The 16,186-nt window shown below is 38.0% G+C and overlaps 1 protein-coding gene across 2 annotated transcripts in view; it reads left to right on the plus strand.

Annotated features, from left to right (window-relative positions):
* Positions 1-16,186, plus strand: part of LOC129779968 (protein spire) — a 434,695-nt gene that overhangs the window by 189,343 nt on the left and 229,166 nt on the right. For both annotated transcript variants that reach the window (XM_055787780.1, XM_055787781.1), the window contains exon 4: positions 3,823-4,082. In XM_055787780.1, coding sequence (XP_055643755.1) covers positions 3,823-4,082 — 260 coding nt within the window. The remainder of the gene's footprint in view (positions 1-3,822; positions 4,083-16,186) is intronic.

Below are 16,186 nucleotides of genomic sequence, written 5' to 3' on the forward strand. Positions count from 1 at the left end.
TTTCGCTTATAATCAGATAAGAGTGTATAGATCACGTTGCTTCACTGTCAATTTTTCGTAAATTTGGAAAAATGTCGTCGAACGAACTGGAGCGTCGTGAATTAATCCTGTGCACTCATTTCGTGAATCCGGAGTTGTCACATCGGGACATCGGTAAGATGCTGGGAATCGTCCAATCCACGGTCAGCAGAGTACTAAAACGATACTTCGAGAACCTAACCATCGACCGGAAGGTGAAGAACGGCAAAAATTGATGCTCCGTCAGTGAAAAAGATCACAAGCGCGTAGTTAAGCAGTTTAGACGTGATCCGAGAAGTTCGGTCCGGGATGTCGCCAATAAGCTGAAAGTACATACAAGGTTCAGAAGGCTCCTAACCGCGACGAAAGGCAAAACATGGTGGGGAAGACGCGAGCCCGGAAGCTGTACACCGAAATGCTGACGAAGCCGCATTGCCTGGTAATGGACGACGAAACCTACGTCAAAGCGGACTTTCGTCAGCTGCCGGGCCTGTTGTTCTTCTCCGCAGAGGACAAATTCAGTGTTCCGGAGGAGATTCGCAAGCAGAAACTATCCAAGTTTGCCAAAAAGTACATGGTGTGGAAAGCGATCTGCTCTTGCGGAAAGCGGAGCGCCCCCTTCATGATGACCGGCACGGTAAACGGGCAGGTTTACCTTAAGGAGTGCCTACAGAAGCGCTTACTACCACTATTGAAGCAGCACGAGGGCCCGACCATCTTCTGGCCGGATCTCGCTTCGTGCCACTATTCAAAGGACGTGTTGGAGTTGTACGAAGCCAACGGGGTCACCTTCGTGCCAAAGGAAATGAACCCGCCCAACGCGCCGGAGCTTCGCCCAATAGAGAAATATTGGGCGATTATGAAGCAGGCCCTCCGGAAGAACCCAAAAGTTGTCAAATCGGAGGCGGACTTCAAGAGAAAATGGATTTCTGTTCAAAAAAAAACTACAACCTGACGTTGTACAGAACCTTATGGACGGGGTAAAGAGGAAGGTGCGAGCATACGGGCTTGGGCTCGAAGTATGAATAAAAAGAAAATGCCAAAAGTTGTTTAATAGTTTTTATTTTACTGTCTAAAATTTTCAAAAGGATCGGTCTACTGGGCGAATTTCTACAGCGTTTTTTCCGTGATGCAATTTGATGTGACACACCCTTTATATAGACTCGATTATATGTGATTCGATTATATACAATTTTGGACTCGATTATATACAGTTTGGAAAAAAATATTTTTTTAAATATTTCAAATATGACTTATTTCAAGAAGAAATGTAACCTTTCAAAGTTAAAATATAATTTAAGTAACCATTACATATACAGTGAGGTAAAAGTCGTGATTTTTGAAGATTTTTCTTGAGTTTTCACCAGGAATTGTTTATACCGATATTGCAGCTAAATTAAGAAAGATAGAAGCTGGGTGTCAAAGAACAAATTGTATAGCGGTTAGAGAGCTTTAATTTAATTGATAGAAATAATCTAGTTTAATATAAATTTTTACGATAAAATTAATAATAACACATTAAACATTATTAACTTTTTCCACTTCCAAATTGTTTTCAAATGAACTAATTTAGATGTTCCACTACTATATCCTGTACTAAATTTTTTCATCTTTCAAATGAAAGCAACAGAATTGTATTCCGAAGCGTACTTTGTAATGTAGAGCCAGTTTGAGGCAACAAAGTCCGAAACAAAAAAAAAGTTCAATAAGTCTGTCATTGTTGAGATTCGAACATATGCGTTAGGGTGCCAATGAAAATGGTCATCTCGAGTTTCAAAAAGTTACCCCATTAAAAATGTTCATTACCTCGGAAAAACACCCTATGCAAAATATCAGCTCAATCGGACTTAAGGGAGAGTAGCGCAAAGCGGTCAAAGTTTGAGTGTCTTGAAAATCGAAAAATCACCCAAGGGGGGGAGTAAAGAAAATCGGGGTTTTCGAAAAAAAAAAATTTTGATGCCAAATTTCTTAAAATTGCATGAAACGTCGAGATCTAGTGTCATCTCGAAAAAAAAATTTTTTGTCAAAAATCGGCACTCTGGGACTATCGTGTTTTCGTCTGAAAAATTGATTTTTGAAAAAAAAAAATTTTTCGAGATCACTGTAAATCTCGACGAGTTATGCAATATTAAGATATTTGGCATCCAAATTTTTTTTCAAAACCTCGAGTTTCGGTGATTTTTCGTTTTCCAACAAAACTCAAATTTTAACGTTTGTGACACCAGTAAATGAAGTTCGAATGAAATTTGTCATAGGGTGTTTTTTCGAGGTGGTGAACATTTTGTATAGGGTAACTTTTTGAAATTTTAGGGTCGATTTTTTCCCATACATTCATTGGCACCCTAATATGCGTAGAAGAATTTTTCTCATCAAATTTGATCGTCTATCACTTGCTGAGAGAATTTTGATAAATTTATTTTTTTCATGTAAGAAAGGTGTTTTTAAGGTGACTTTAAGGGTATGAATCAAAAATCAAATTCCCATTTTATATTAAAAAAACGAAAAACACATGCAAAAAAAAAATTTGGTTTTTGGCTCGATTATATACAGGTTTCGATTATATACAGTGAAAAGCTGTACTGCTGTGTATAATCGAGTCCGCGCTGTACGATTTTTTTTAAATTTCAATGATTTTGTATATGGCATTATAAGAAATCAGTCTTATTTAAGATTACCTATCCCTCTCCAATCCAAAAATTAAATTTTAAATATCGTATAATAATTTGGTTGAGATCCCATGTAACTGTTTTGAGTAAGGCTATCTCAGTTTTGAATTCTGCTAACTTTGAAATACCTATTGCAGAATAAACAGATTTTGTATTTTAGTCAGAAATCATAGATAATGTCTGTGGAGAGCAACATACTAAGTACAATATACTTAACTTACATGTAGGTGAAATCCGTTTAGCACAGTAACATTATACATTTAGCAATCGGTTATAGTGAGCCTAAAGCCACATAATTTAAGCACTTCGCCTTCTCCAGAAAAAAAAATACCTTACGTACTGCCAATGCCCCCGAATGAAAACCTTCACCCGGCCAAAATCGATAAATCTCGCGCTAGAACTTTGCGCAATATGTAAATTACAAGCCTCGTTCCAGATTCCGCTGCCTTCGAGACACGAGACCGTATCGTAAAACATATCGAGCCACATACATCATCCGCGGTGCGGTGCAGAATTTCAACATATATGTTACGTACCTGTTTCTGTGAAAAATGTGTGAGATCATGTTCTGCTGCGTTGCGATTTCGACTTCGATAGTCAGTGGGAAATGTTTTGCAGAATACTCGACTGATTGACAGTGACAGCTGATGTTCAGGGCTCAATTGTCACGTGCATCACCGCCTCTTCCGGCAATGGCAGCATACTTTCGTAAAATTTTATTTCTATTATACAAACTTCTCGTGGTGTTACAAAATTCAGTTGGTCAGAAGCAGGTGTCTATAAACATAACCAATGTCTATTAATTTGAGCCGGGAGAAACGAAAACAGGAAAAGTGACGGTATCGCGCCCATAGCTCCACGAGCTCCAGAATATGGGCTGCATGGTGCATGCACTTGCGCATGCAGTCTTGTCACGAATGAAACATTGAATTATTACTCGCATGGGCTTGGTGTATGCGAAATTGTTGCATGTCGCGGGCTAAATTATTGCATGTGCGCAAAGTGGGAATATAGACGAGAATTTTCGCCCCAGATTGCGATCAACGCGATCGATAATCACCAGAATATATCTAGATTCGAATGTTAGTTTGATTTGAATATAATAATGTTCCGCTTTGATTTTTTACTTTCATTCCAGATAACGACGACGAGGGCATCGAGCACGATTCGGAGGAACCGATCACCGACGAGGATGAGGCTGTTGTGGCAGACCACACAGATGAAGATGACGAAGACGATGACCGTCGCCTCCATCACACCATCAAGTACAACGGTGATGGAGGAGGAGGCGGCGGCGGAACTCATCATGGGAACGGACCGAACGCAACGAATGTTCACTCCGATAGCAGTAAGAAAAAATCACATCTCGATACCAAAGAACTGGACCACGTGCTGGCGGTAAGTGAAGTTTCCCTTTTGCATCAATCATGATGGTACAGATGATGGTTGGTCACAATTTCTCGGTGTACTTCCCCGTAACGAAGTCATAGGTAGAGTGGTTCAAGAAGCGGGCACGTGGTGATTTCTTCTCGTTAGCTTATGACTTAGACATTTCTTCGGGAAATAGTCTAGTCCGGGATCTTTTAAAACATTGTGTAACGACGTATCGAACAAGCGGCGAGTCGACTCTCGAATTTTATTCGCAAATCATTTAATGAAAAAAATTGATTATTCAAAAGATGTGGGACTCATAACCAACGATATTGATAGTTCGAGTTATTTAAAAAACTTGAAACACTTTTAATTTCACTATAGAGATCCTAGTGACGATTTAGGGCTTCAAGATTGTTTTGACAGCAGTTTGTTCGAAATGTAAGTGAAGCGGGATCGCGTTGGAAATCAGAAGAGGTCAAGCTCGAAAACTAAATTCTACTACGATCTGTCAACTATCAACAGATATTCTACTATCTAAATCTGTCATCTGTCAAGTGTCTCCAAATAGTTCCGTGACTGGAAAATTATATTTCGGATGAATAAGAATTAAGATTAAGAACTGTGAAAAGCAACAAAAAAACAAAGTAAAATAGAAAATTTTATGATGACATTTAAAAAAATAATGCGTGTGTCTTTGCCGCTTCATCCATAGAAATCAATAGGGAGTTTAAGGGAAATACTGTCAAGTTGAGAAGAACGTCGCTTGCATCTGTGGGAACAGTTTTTTTTGCAGTTCAATATTCTGTTGAATTAATTTGTCAAATGTTGTACAAAAAAATGTTTCCAATGTTTTTTACTGCAATAAAAACAGGCCAGAGAGTTGAGTTTTTTGAGGTGCGGGTAAAACGGACAGCAAATGTAATTAACGAATCGTAGAAGTTTTTCGCTCGCGAGAGGAAGAATTTTTTTCATCTAGGATATGAAATCATTTTGAGTGTTCGTTAAACGTTCAATAATTGAATTAGTTCACCTAGAAATTATGTCGTGTATTTCTCATACCACAAAACATGTTTATCTCACATCTTCTAAACTTGTCAAATGATTTCTATATTTGGCGATTTGATTTTCGTTTATAGACGCGAGGCATTCGAGGAATAGAATAACATTATGTATTAAAAACTTTTAACTGTCCATCTTACTTTCTCTGGTAAATGTCCTTTTCGCCATAACAGTAGAATTGTTTATCCCATCATTCAAATTTTACGGCTTCTATGTTTACTAACATACTAAAATATAATCGTCAGCTAATTGGATTTTGAAATTGAACCACCTCAAATGCTTAATATTTAGACCGAAAAAATTACATCCGCACGCCGAATCAATTAAGATTTTCTGTTTTTGTTTATCTTTTATACTTCTAACATGTTCATGTCGATTCAAATATAACACAATAACAAGAGAATTGGCAAGCGAACAATATAAAATATTTGTTAGGAATACAGCGTTTTTTGAACATGGCTTGTTCTTCCGAGCTTATTTGAGTAACTACTCCATTGTTACTGTTCGTCAACGCGGTGACCACAATTTCCGGTTTTCCGATTAACGAAAAAGAAAACACGCGGAACGACTATTCGGATGTAATATCCATAAGATCGTTTATTGACCGATGACGAGAGAGATTAACAACGCGTCCGTTTCGTATGAGTTCTGTATTACAACTAACTATTGTGTCGATTCTACATTGTGAACAATTTCTTGTACGAGCGGGAGATGTGGAATGAGAATTTGACAATTCACATGGACAGCGTGGTTTGCTACCACAATCTATGCCCGTTTGCACCAATTTGCCCATACCATATAGCGTTCTCCAACAGTTACCCATGTGCCATTCTGGTAAAATTTCTGTTCGGGTAAAAATATGTTTTGAGAATATGCTAGAATCTCTCTTCTCTAGAATCTCTGTTCTTCTATCTTCGATTGCTACAGGAATTATAGAACATATTACTCTGTCTTTTATTTCATGTTTATTGCGAAGTTACTAATTTTAGCTTATAAAATTATTTTTTTTTGACAAAAAAAAAAGTCTGAGGTTATATTGCAATAGAATTTGTTGTTTCATTAGTCGAATATTTGTGTATAAGCAAATTAGCCAGACAAGTCTTCAGATATTATATTTCCAATTGCGGGCATTGTTGATGAACTAGTGTGGATGATACGTCGTTCAGAAAAAAATCTTCCTTCAGTATGACTTGTGTGCGAGTGATGCTCTTTGAGCAGGTGTCGAAAATGTTAATTTTTCTTTCCTGGGTATTTCATTTTCAAGCCTCAAAACTAATAGAAAAATAACTCACAAATACAATTAACATAGTTTTGTAGAGCAGACTTACTCTTTGCCAAACGGCAAACGAATCGTTGTAAAATAAAACAAATATAAAAACGCTATGAACTTATTCTCCAACCCATTAATTGCGTGACATACTCATATACCCACGTTTCATTTCTCATGTCATTGTCATTTCGAATTATGCCTCAGTTGGGTTTGAATTACCGACATATATGTGACCCCCAGTGACTGCAAGGATGCAGTCGGCATCATTATTGCTTAATTAAAGTTCGAATCATCGGAACTTGCACGAAGTGCGAAGTACTTAAGCCCAAGTCCAACTCATAGTGAATCTGAACGTTTTTCTGAAAACGAAACTGTCTTGTCAATGACAGTTTTCGCCCCAGAAAAATGTCATGATATTGAATATTATAATCAGCCTAGATAAATTTGAGGGACAATGCACAATGGTCCAGGAGGTGCATTTAAGTGGAAACTAGCATTTAGAGCTCAACAGTTATTCCCTAGACAAAAACTGTCTTCGACAAAGTTGTTACATATGATAAAGTGCTCTTTTTCATGTTATCAAAAATAGGATGACCAAAATTGTCGATGAAATAAAAAAATCTAACTTTTTTATCTTTATAGATAGAGGTAAACATAGTTCAACAATGTTGTAGTCCCAGTTATTTGAGACATCTTTGTAGAACAAAGTTTTTTTTTTCTATCCCTTGAAATAATCGATATAGCGCCTTTTTTCTAAGTTACGTTAGGGTTACCATGAAAAAAAACTGACTTCGGAAGACTTTTAGAGCTAACTAATACAAACATTTTGCGATCCAGAGCTTGACAATATCTCAACTTCACTCAAAGTAAAAGTACTCTAAATTTTATACTAAAAATTCTTCATCAAAATTGTTTCGTACGACTTTTAGAGCTTATCAATACAAACATTTTGCGATACAAAACTTGTCAATATCTTAACCCTACTCAAAGTTATTGATGTTTTTTCACCCAAAAACTCATGATTTCAATTTTAATTTACTCTAACACAAAAAATAACATAGTTTTGAAAATCGCATATTATATAGAGTGATATTTGTTCTTTCAAGATCCGTCAACAAACATTTTTTATGTTTGCCCCAGAAATTCCCAAAAGCAGGGCTCGGCAAAGTCGTATTCAACTGAGGATAGTCAGAGCACTATGAAGAAATGAGTTTTTGCTTCTTCCAGCAGTTTCTCCGTCAACATGACTCAACAGTCATTCGGACGTTTAGTTGCTATCTGCCTCTCGACTCGACTATCTCATTTCATTCTTCCCCGTCAAATGGACTTCATTCCATATTGAAGTGACTCCCCCACACTGAATTCGGTTCTCTCTCGTGTATCATGTTTTGCATGTATCAATGTTTGAGTTCACGCTGGGTAAACAATGAAGCTGTCAATTAATGGTGTAACTTTTTTTATGCATCAGATCAGAAGTCAAGTTTTCGTTTCACTTTATACGTACGTAAAAATAAGATTATGTACGCAGGCAACGAGATTCATGTCAAGATGGAGTAGTGGTGGTGGATTGAAGTCAGGTTGAATGAAGAAACATATTTGTATTCATTCGTCACGCCAATTAGAATAACCATTTGCTAGAATAGTTCATCATTCATCCTCGCTCTTAACGCGCGTCAATTCATTTCTAGTCAATTCAAGACATGTTGACGGCGAATGTCGAAGTAGTTCTAGTCGAAGCGGAGTGACTGAGAAGAGATTCGATTTTCATTTTTCATCTTCGAAATGTTGGACTCAAAAAGCAATTGTTGTACCAAAACTATCCCGAGATAAAACTGACGAACTGCGACCAAATTTAAACAGAATCAAGTTTTATAATACCCAATGGCAGGATACAGTTTGGTAGCGGCTGGTACGGATGGTGTCCGAATTTGACCGTTTATCTCTTCGTTTAAATCCGCCTTCCGCTAAATTCTTCCGATCGACAAAAAATACTTGACAAGTAGAAAGGCAACTTTCGATTCTTGAAATTCTTCAACTAATCGCCTATTTGCCCTTTTCGTTGCCCACGAGCAAGCAATTTCTGCCTGTTTCTCCACTGCTGGGGGGGGGGCATCGAGGTGCGAAAGGAAGCGCGCACAACCACACCACAAAGTTTGTTTTGAAAAGCTCGTCGTGTGAAAAAGAATCATGATCATCGAAAAGATAAACCACTCACAAACAACTTTGTTAGCACACGTACCGGTCGCCGTCGTCGTTAATCAAATTATGGTGATCTATTTCGAAGAAAGGCAGAACAATCGCCGCCGCCGGAGGAGACGTTGAATTGGAGTAGCACAACACCATGTTTGGCTTTCCAATCGAATATTGCCAAAAATAGATACCGTGCAATGGGTTCATTCAAAGAAAACTCCTGAAAGCCTTACGGCGGGATGATTGATGGAGATGTATTGAGCGGATGAGAATGGGATATAGCTTTTACGGATGGAAGACGAATAGAGTTTGGTATTCTCGGCGATGGCTAAGACTCGATTATCTGGTTATGACAAGCATGAATGGTACGTAATTGGAATGCAATGGGGGGAATACTTTTAAGGTATATGAATGATAATGATACTTGATCATTCGGAGTGCTTTTTTTCCATTTTCGATGTAGGATGTGTAAATGAAGTATGTATGCTAGTTTTGCATGGGATTCAGTTCTTGTTGCACCTATGTCGCAGCGAAGTGTTTGGAGACCAAACATTCGTGAGTAAAAGCAGAGAAAGGTAAGCTTATGTTGAAGTTTATTATCTATATATATATATATATATATATATATATATATATATATATATATATATATAAATGGAGTGATGTCTGTCTGTCTTTCTGTCTTTCTGTCTGTCTGATTCTTATGGACTCGGAAACTACTGAACAGATTCTAATGAAAATTGGTATGTAGGGGTTTTTAGTGTCGGAGAAAGTTCTTATCATAGTTTGAGACCCCTCCCCCCTCTCTAAGGAAGGTTGCCATACAAATGAAACATAAATTTCTACATTACTCGAGAATTAATCAAGCAAATGAAACGAAATTTGCCATGTGAAGGTTTTAGGATGCAATAAATGATTCTATGGTAGTTAGATACCCCTTCCCCCTCTATTGAGGGGGGGCTGCCATACAAATGAAACACCAATTTTTGCATTACTCGAGAATTAATCAAGCAAATGAAACCAAATTAGGCATATGGAGGCTTTAGGGTAGATACTCCTGCCCTCTCTCTTAGAGGGGGCTGCCATACAAATGAAACCCAAAATTCTGCATTACTCGGGAATTTATCAAGCAAATGAAACCAAATGGGGTATATGAAGGTTCAAGTGATTTGGTATGTGAGGGTTTTTATGTACGAGAATTTTTTCTATGATGGTATGACACCCCTCCCTCCTCTGGAATGGAGAGGGGGTCCCATAAAAATAACACACATATTTTAACCAAAAATATTCCAACCAATCATGATAATTGAAAATTTTCGGAAAACTCTGAAGGAAAATGGGAAAATTCGGAAAATTCAATTCGAATATGTTCTACAATTACATATTAACAAGCGTTTTTAGTCAATTTGATGTTTGCTCATACGAAATTTATCTTTGCTCGAAAATGGAAATGGATTTTTATTTGATCAAACGAACTGCTATGTCGTCTTCTATCTATATAAATAAAAATGGATCACCGAATGTTGATAACGGCAAACCTCGAGAGAGGAATTGTCCGATTTAGGGCTATCTTTACTCTATCATATTTTCTGTATCAAACATTTATTCCATGTAACGGAGAAACATGTTATTTGCAAGTGTTGAATAATCTTGAACGAGAATTGTGTCTGAAAATAATCTAATATTGTAATGTCGAATTTTGGTAGAAGTACTAGGAATTTTAAAGTAAAAGGTAATTTTAAAGGGTAGATTAGAAGATCAATCAATGAAAAATAAATTCTGCGACCCATATACAGCGCTTAGTTAGAAAACGTGGATGTGATAACGAAAAATAAATTTTGGGCGGGACGAAGTTTGCCGGGTCAGCTAGTTATCTATAAAACTACCAGTAAACAAAATCTTATTTGGGATTCTGAATCCAACTGATAGCATTTTTTCCTTGCTTTGCAATGGTTATGATGTATTCGAACGACTAGATTGAAGTTGAATGAATTAAGCTGTTCAGTTTCAGCTGTTGTCGCTTTTTATTGAACACCGCTACCTGGCGCTTCGGGAGCATTTGCAGCTATCCCACAGAACAACAAGTGCGTGTGCTGTGTGCGTTGAGCACCAAACGCATCCGAAAGAAAATTTCCAGCAAGCACAAAACATAGAGGAAGATCAGACTAATGAGGCGGTGAACTTTCTCCCCGAATGTTTTTTTTTTCTGGCGAGCCGAAAACTTGGCCATTTGCAGTCTGGAAATGAAAATTTGTTCGATTAGCTTGTTTTTTTTTTCGGTGGATGTTCGCATAAACGTTGTTATACGTGGAGCGGATTTCCCGTCGGCAATAATTATAGTATTGGTCGCTTCTGGGTTTCGATGGCGCTGAGTTTATAACCTGAAAATTGAAATGATGTCCAACTGTGCTGTGTGAAGAAGTTTCGCTTTCGTAATGTTGAGAAAAACTTATAAGTAGGTGAAGTTTATGATTGAGGTTTTTAAATTGAGGCGTCATAAAGTAGGGTCACTGGGTGCATGCAGGAAAGTTGATTCGTCAACAAATAAATCATTATCTCATAATAAATAAAATGTGGGCATCATGATGCAATAAATTAATTATTTGCCGCCCAACTTCCGTTGACATGATTCGGTTGCAAACAAAGTCCCATCATTTGTGGGTCGACATGACGCCAATTATATCGTGAAGGTCAACTATCTGTGTATGACGACCAGCAGGAGTAATAAATGACTGGATCATTTCCTCGTTTTTCTTTCGGTTCAATTAAAACGTATGGTTATAAATCGAAATGTTGTTGCCCACCAGACCACACAATGGACCACCCACCCACATTCGAGGGCACCATGGTTCTGTTTCATGTACGCACCTACAGTACGATGAGCCGTCCATTGTTGGGGATTGTTTATTCGGTATGGATAATTGATGGCTGTTGTTCTGGCGGTGATTCGATGATTGTGGGTTGCCGTCAGCTGCATGTCATTTTCGTGACACGCCGGCCGGAATCGACTCGTGACCCGTCGAACGGCGCGTCTGTCTATCTTTTTGTTTTCTTTACGAGCTGGGGCAAGCCTATAGTACGACAAGTTAGTAGCTCAAGCAATCACACCACAAGTGGCGCATGTTCGGCCTTGAAATGTGCTGATCCCGAAAAAAAGTACGTCCCACACGGAGATGTTTTTTAAATCTGGAAACGAAGTCATACCGAGAAGGTGTGTGAATATGAAACCGGAATTTCACGATAGATGGCTACAATTGTCACTTAACTGAATTGTACCATCCTCAAACTGCATAATTAGCGGAATTTGCTTGTTCTGACATCTGAATGAGGTTTTCAACTATCAACGAAATACCTTTCACATAGCTTTGCTTTGACATATCACATAGTTCGAAAATGGATAAAAAATAGTTTTTTGCATTAGGAAGGTACGATTTACGTTCAGCATTAGTTTTGTGTTACAGGAATTGCATCGAATATTTGTTTCTGGATAAATCACAGCAACTTGAGTGGTTCGAGAATCAGAGGATGTTGTTTTGATGAACATGGGAAACCTGCGCTAGGTGTAATTAAAAGTGACGATCGCGCTTGGTGTTGTTGAAAGCGGATTGTGACGACCGCGCTAGATGTAATTAAAAGCGGATCGCGACGACCGCACTAGATGTAATTAAAACAGAATCGTCACGACCGCACTTGGTGTTATTGAAAGCGGATCATGAAGACCGCACTTGTAGCGGATCGAGACGACCGCAGAGTTTGTAACGGATCGAGACGACCGTGCTTCGAATATTTGTAGCGGATTGAGACGACCGCAGAGTTTGTAACGGATCGAGACAACCGTGCTTTGAATATTCGTAGCGGTTCGAGACGACCGCACAGTTTGTAACGGTTCGAGACGACCGTGCTTTGAATGTTTGTAGCGGATCGAGACGACCGCACTTTGAGTGTTTATAGCGGATCGAGACGACCGCGCTTTGAATGTTTTAGCAGATCGAGACGACCACGATTTTATGCAATTAGCGGATCGAGGTGACCGCGATGGTTAGAATGAATGATAGCGGAGTGAGGTGACCGCGTTTGATAGATGTGTTAACAACACCCGAAAAACATAATCGATTTTAAAAAAATTATGATAGAGCGAGTTTGGTGAACCAGTATGACGAAAGATGCGGAGGAATAGATAAAGTCTTGCATTTTGCGCAATGGAGAAGCCTACTCCAATGGCACGTGGCAAAAGTCCTGGCATGGACTTCAACGGCCCCTACTTTATATTCGGGGGTATATCGGTGTTGTTTATTGTGGACTATCGATCTAGATTCGTAATCGTCAAATTGGCGAGCATACACGATCTTAGATAAGATGTTTGAAAAGGACGGCTACCCGGACGTCATGGAATCAGACAACAGTCTTCCTCTAATAGAAAGAACTATATGCAATACTATCTCGAACGCGGTATAAGTGCCATTTTTATACGTATACGGCAGAGGAGGTAACTGAAATTCAGGTGAGGACTGCCTGATTTGCTGTGGAAAAACAAATTTCGATGATAACTCGACGCGACGGATCGGAACTCAAAAACCGACGCAAAGGCTCGAAAAGACGCTAGGTGGGGAGCTCGCCAATGTCATATTAAATTGGGCGAGACAGTCGTTTTTGAACGTCAGACTCGTGCAAAAAAGGAATCACGATTCAACCCTCGTTAGTACACCGTGACGGAAGAACGGAATGACATGCTGGTTTTGAGCGATGAAAGCGGTCAGTTCTCGGAAAAACCTGTGTCGCAGACAAGTAAAGCATTCAATGGGAGGCACTCCGAAGGAGTTATCCCCACAGAACATTAGGAAAACAGAAGAAACGATCACACTGCCCTACAACCACTCCACATAGAAATTTCACAGCATAGCGTTGTTGAACGCCCCAAAACGAGCGAAGTGAACCCCTGAACTTTCCAAACATTTTATAACAGTTGTTAGAAATGGAGCATTTTAAAATCTAGCATGTTTGAAGTACATATTCGACAACACAATGAACTATGTAGCCCTGAGTTTGGTTTTTTTTTCGTAAGTTTTTTTATTCTTAATGGCGACAAAAGACATTCTTCCAGAATTCTAATCGTCAAAGACAAAAAAATCAAATTTCAAACATGGCGGATCTTGAGTGAACTTTTTTTTAATATCTTCCATTGAATTGCACACAGTCTCGTTTGTCACGTGTTTGAACGCATTTTTTCATCTTATATTTTCTCATTATTTGTAGTTTAATACGTTTTCAAACGTTTTCAATCCCTGTTAGGTTTTTATTGGCCGAAGTTCTAGTGAATTTGGAGGATTGTGATTCTCCTTACTGCAATGGCAAGATGCTCAGGCCAAAACAGTATATCTTCTTCATGCTTTCAAATGAACAATAAAATATTTTTTCTGCACATTGTTTCACGAGTTTGTGACAACGGAAGTAACGAAAATTTTACTCTTGAGACCACAGCCGCACATTGTCTGGCAAACAAAATATTCCTTCGGGAACTTCGATAACTTCCCCAGTTCCCCAGTCTTGTCCTGTTGCTGTGTAGAACACTAGTCCAGGAAGTATTTTTATCGTTCAATATAATCCTGTCATAATTCCTCATCATCGTATCATAAAATTTACTATCTCGTGATTCGTGCTCCTTCATTTTGCTCATTATTACGATTTGGTGCAACACCCTCTTTATACGCCTGGGCTTCGCTTTACTTATGGACAAATAGATTTTAACATTTTAACATTCTCGGTCACATCATTGATGAGAAATATTCGGTTTTGTTTGAAGTGCTTGAGTGTCCATTTTCCCATACATTTGCTCTGTTCATTGCTGTGCTGTAATTATAACGAGCAACAATGTATCAGAAAAGTGCAATATTTATATGTCTGTGTAAATCAGGCACGCGTTGATTGGTCGCGAATTGAATGCAAAAGCAATGATCTAGCACTGCAACAAGATGTGGGAGCTAACAATGTTGAAAGAGATATTGCAATTTAAGCTTCATCCCTTTTTTGCAACTTATTGGGTACAAATGTGCCATTCGCGATTCCCAATACACAGTCCCGTTCCAGCTAGCGGGCGGACAACAATCTTTTTCATAGCGAGTTTGGTCGATTCAAAGCCCAAGAATAAATTTTCTTCGGATGATCGATGTTTTCTTAAGTGAAAGATACAGTTTTGCTATTTTTCGAGATAATCACCGAGTCGATTTTCATACCGTTTGGTGGAGAGTACTACTGTATCTTCATATCACACGCACACAATGTGGTTGTGTTTATCTGTTGCCAAAGCCTTAACCGCGGCTGTGTCTTGTACATAACCCCCAATAATTTTTTTTCGCAATTTACAATCCTCAAAACAAAAATGCTGACGACAATCATGTTATTTAATTACTTGTAACACGTATTTCCGATCATCATTTAACTATTCTACGCGCGGTTCCATTCCCCAAAGACACTTTCCGTCAATGCATATTGAAATACATTTGATTTTCACAGCATTGTTTCTTTTCGAATGATTGAGAATTGGCATTTACATAATCACACAAGTGACAGAAAAATTTAATTCTCTTCTCGATTCAAAAACCAGAAAAATATGTGTATATGAAACAATCAAAAATTTGGAGACTGGAGACTTTATACAATCGAGTCGGGTACTGTGGTATCGTTGTGCTTGAAAAAGTATACATAAATTATTATTCTAGGATTTATCGTTCTTGCTATATACAGGGCAGATTCGATTATATACAGTCTCCAAGCTGTGAAAAAAAACAAAAGATTATTTTTTTTCATTCCTGGTATTTTTATCCATTACCCAAAAATATTCAAAAAAGTATTTTTTAAGTAAACTTAAACTACTTTGCAATTTTGAAATTAAAATTAATTAATTTCTATGTCTATCTATGTGAGTAATTTCAGTAATTTCGGGTAAAATATATTTTTCAAACTAGTTCCATTCAAAACAACAATTCTGAATAAATATAAAATTTGGTAAAATTTCAAACTAAAATCAGGTTGACACTCCTAATTTTGAAAATGAGAAAAAGATAACAGTAGGGTGGATGATTTTCTAAGAAAAAGAATTACAAATTCCAAATTTGTGTCATTTTTTTTGACGTGGGACTACGTCTAACCGGAGAATATGGGGGGTGAAATGAAAACCTAAACGCAGAACATGCAGGAAAAAATGAAAGATTCCGAATGCTTATAACTCGAACATTTCTTACTGGAACGGAAAGATGTTTGCATCAATTGATAGGGAATATTTCTACGCATCTATCGCAATTAATAAAATGATATTTTTCATTAGATAAACAATTGAATAACTGTAAAATGTTAAGTGTTATCTAAACGCCCTAACTGACTCGTTTTGATTGGCCCGATTTACGGTTTCCCCAATACAGCCATCATAATCAAGCAGCCTTGGGGAAATCGGCATTGCAAATACATGGAAGTATGGGAACTTTTGTTCTCACCGAAATGTGCTCCCTAACACAAACTTCAAAACCAAGCAGTGTTGGAGAAATCGACATTGCAAATACATGAAGGTCGGGTGTATTTTTGATCCTACTGAAATGTGTTTCCCTAACACAGACTT

The sequence above is a fragment of the Toxorhynchites rutilus genome, chromosome 3, assembly GCF_029784135.1.
Source record: "Toxorhynchites rutilus septentrionalis strain SRP chromosome 3, ASM2978413v1, whole genome shotgun sequence".
Taxonomy (NCBI): domain Eukaryota; kingdom Metazoa; phylum Arthropoda; class Insecta; order Diptera; family Culicidae; genus Toxorhynchites; species Toxorhynchites rutilus.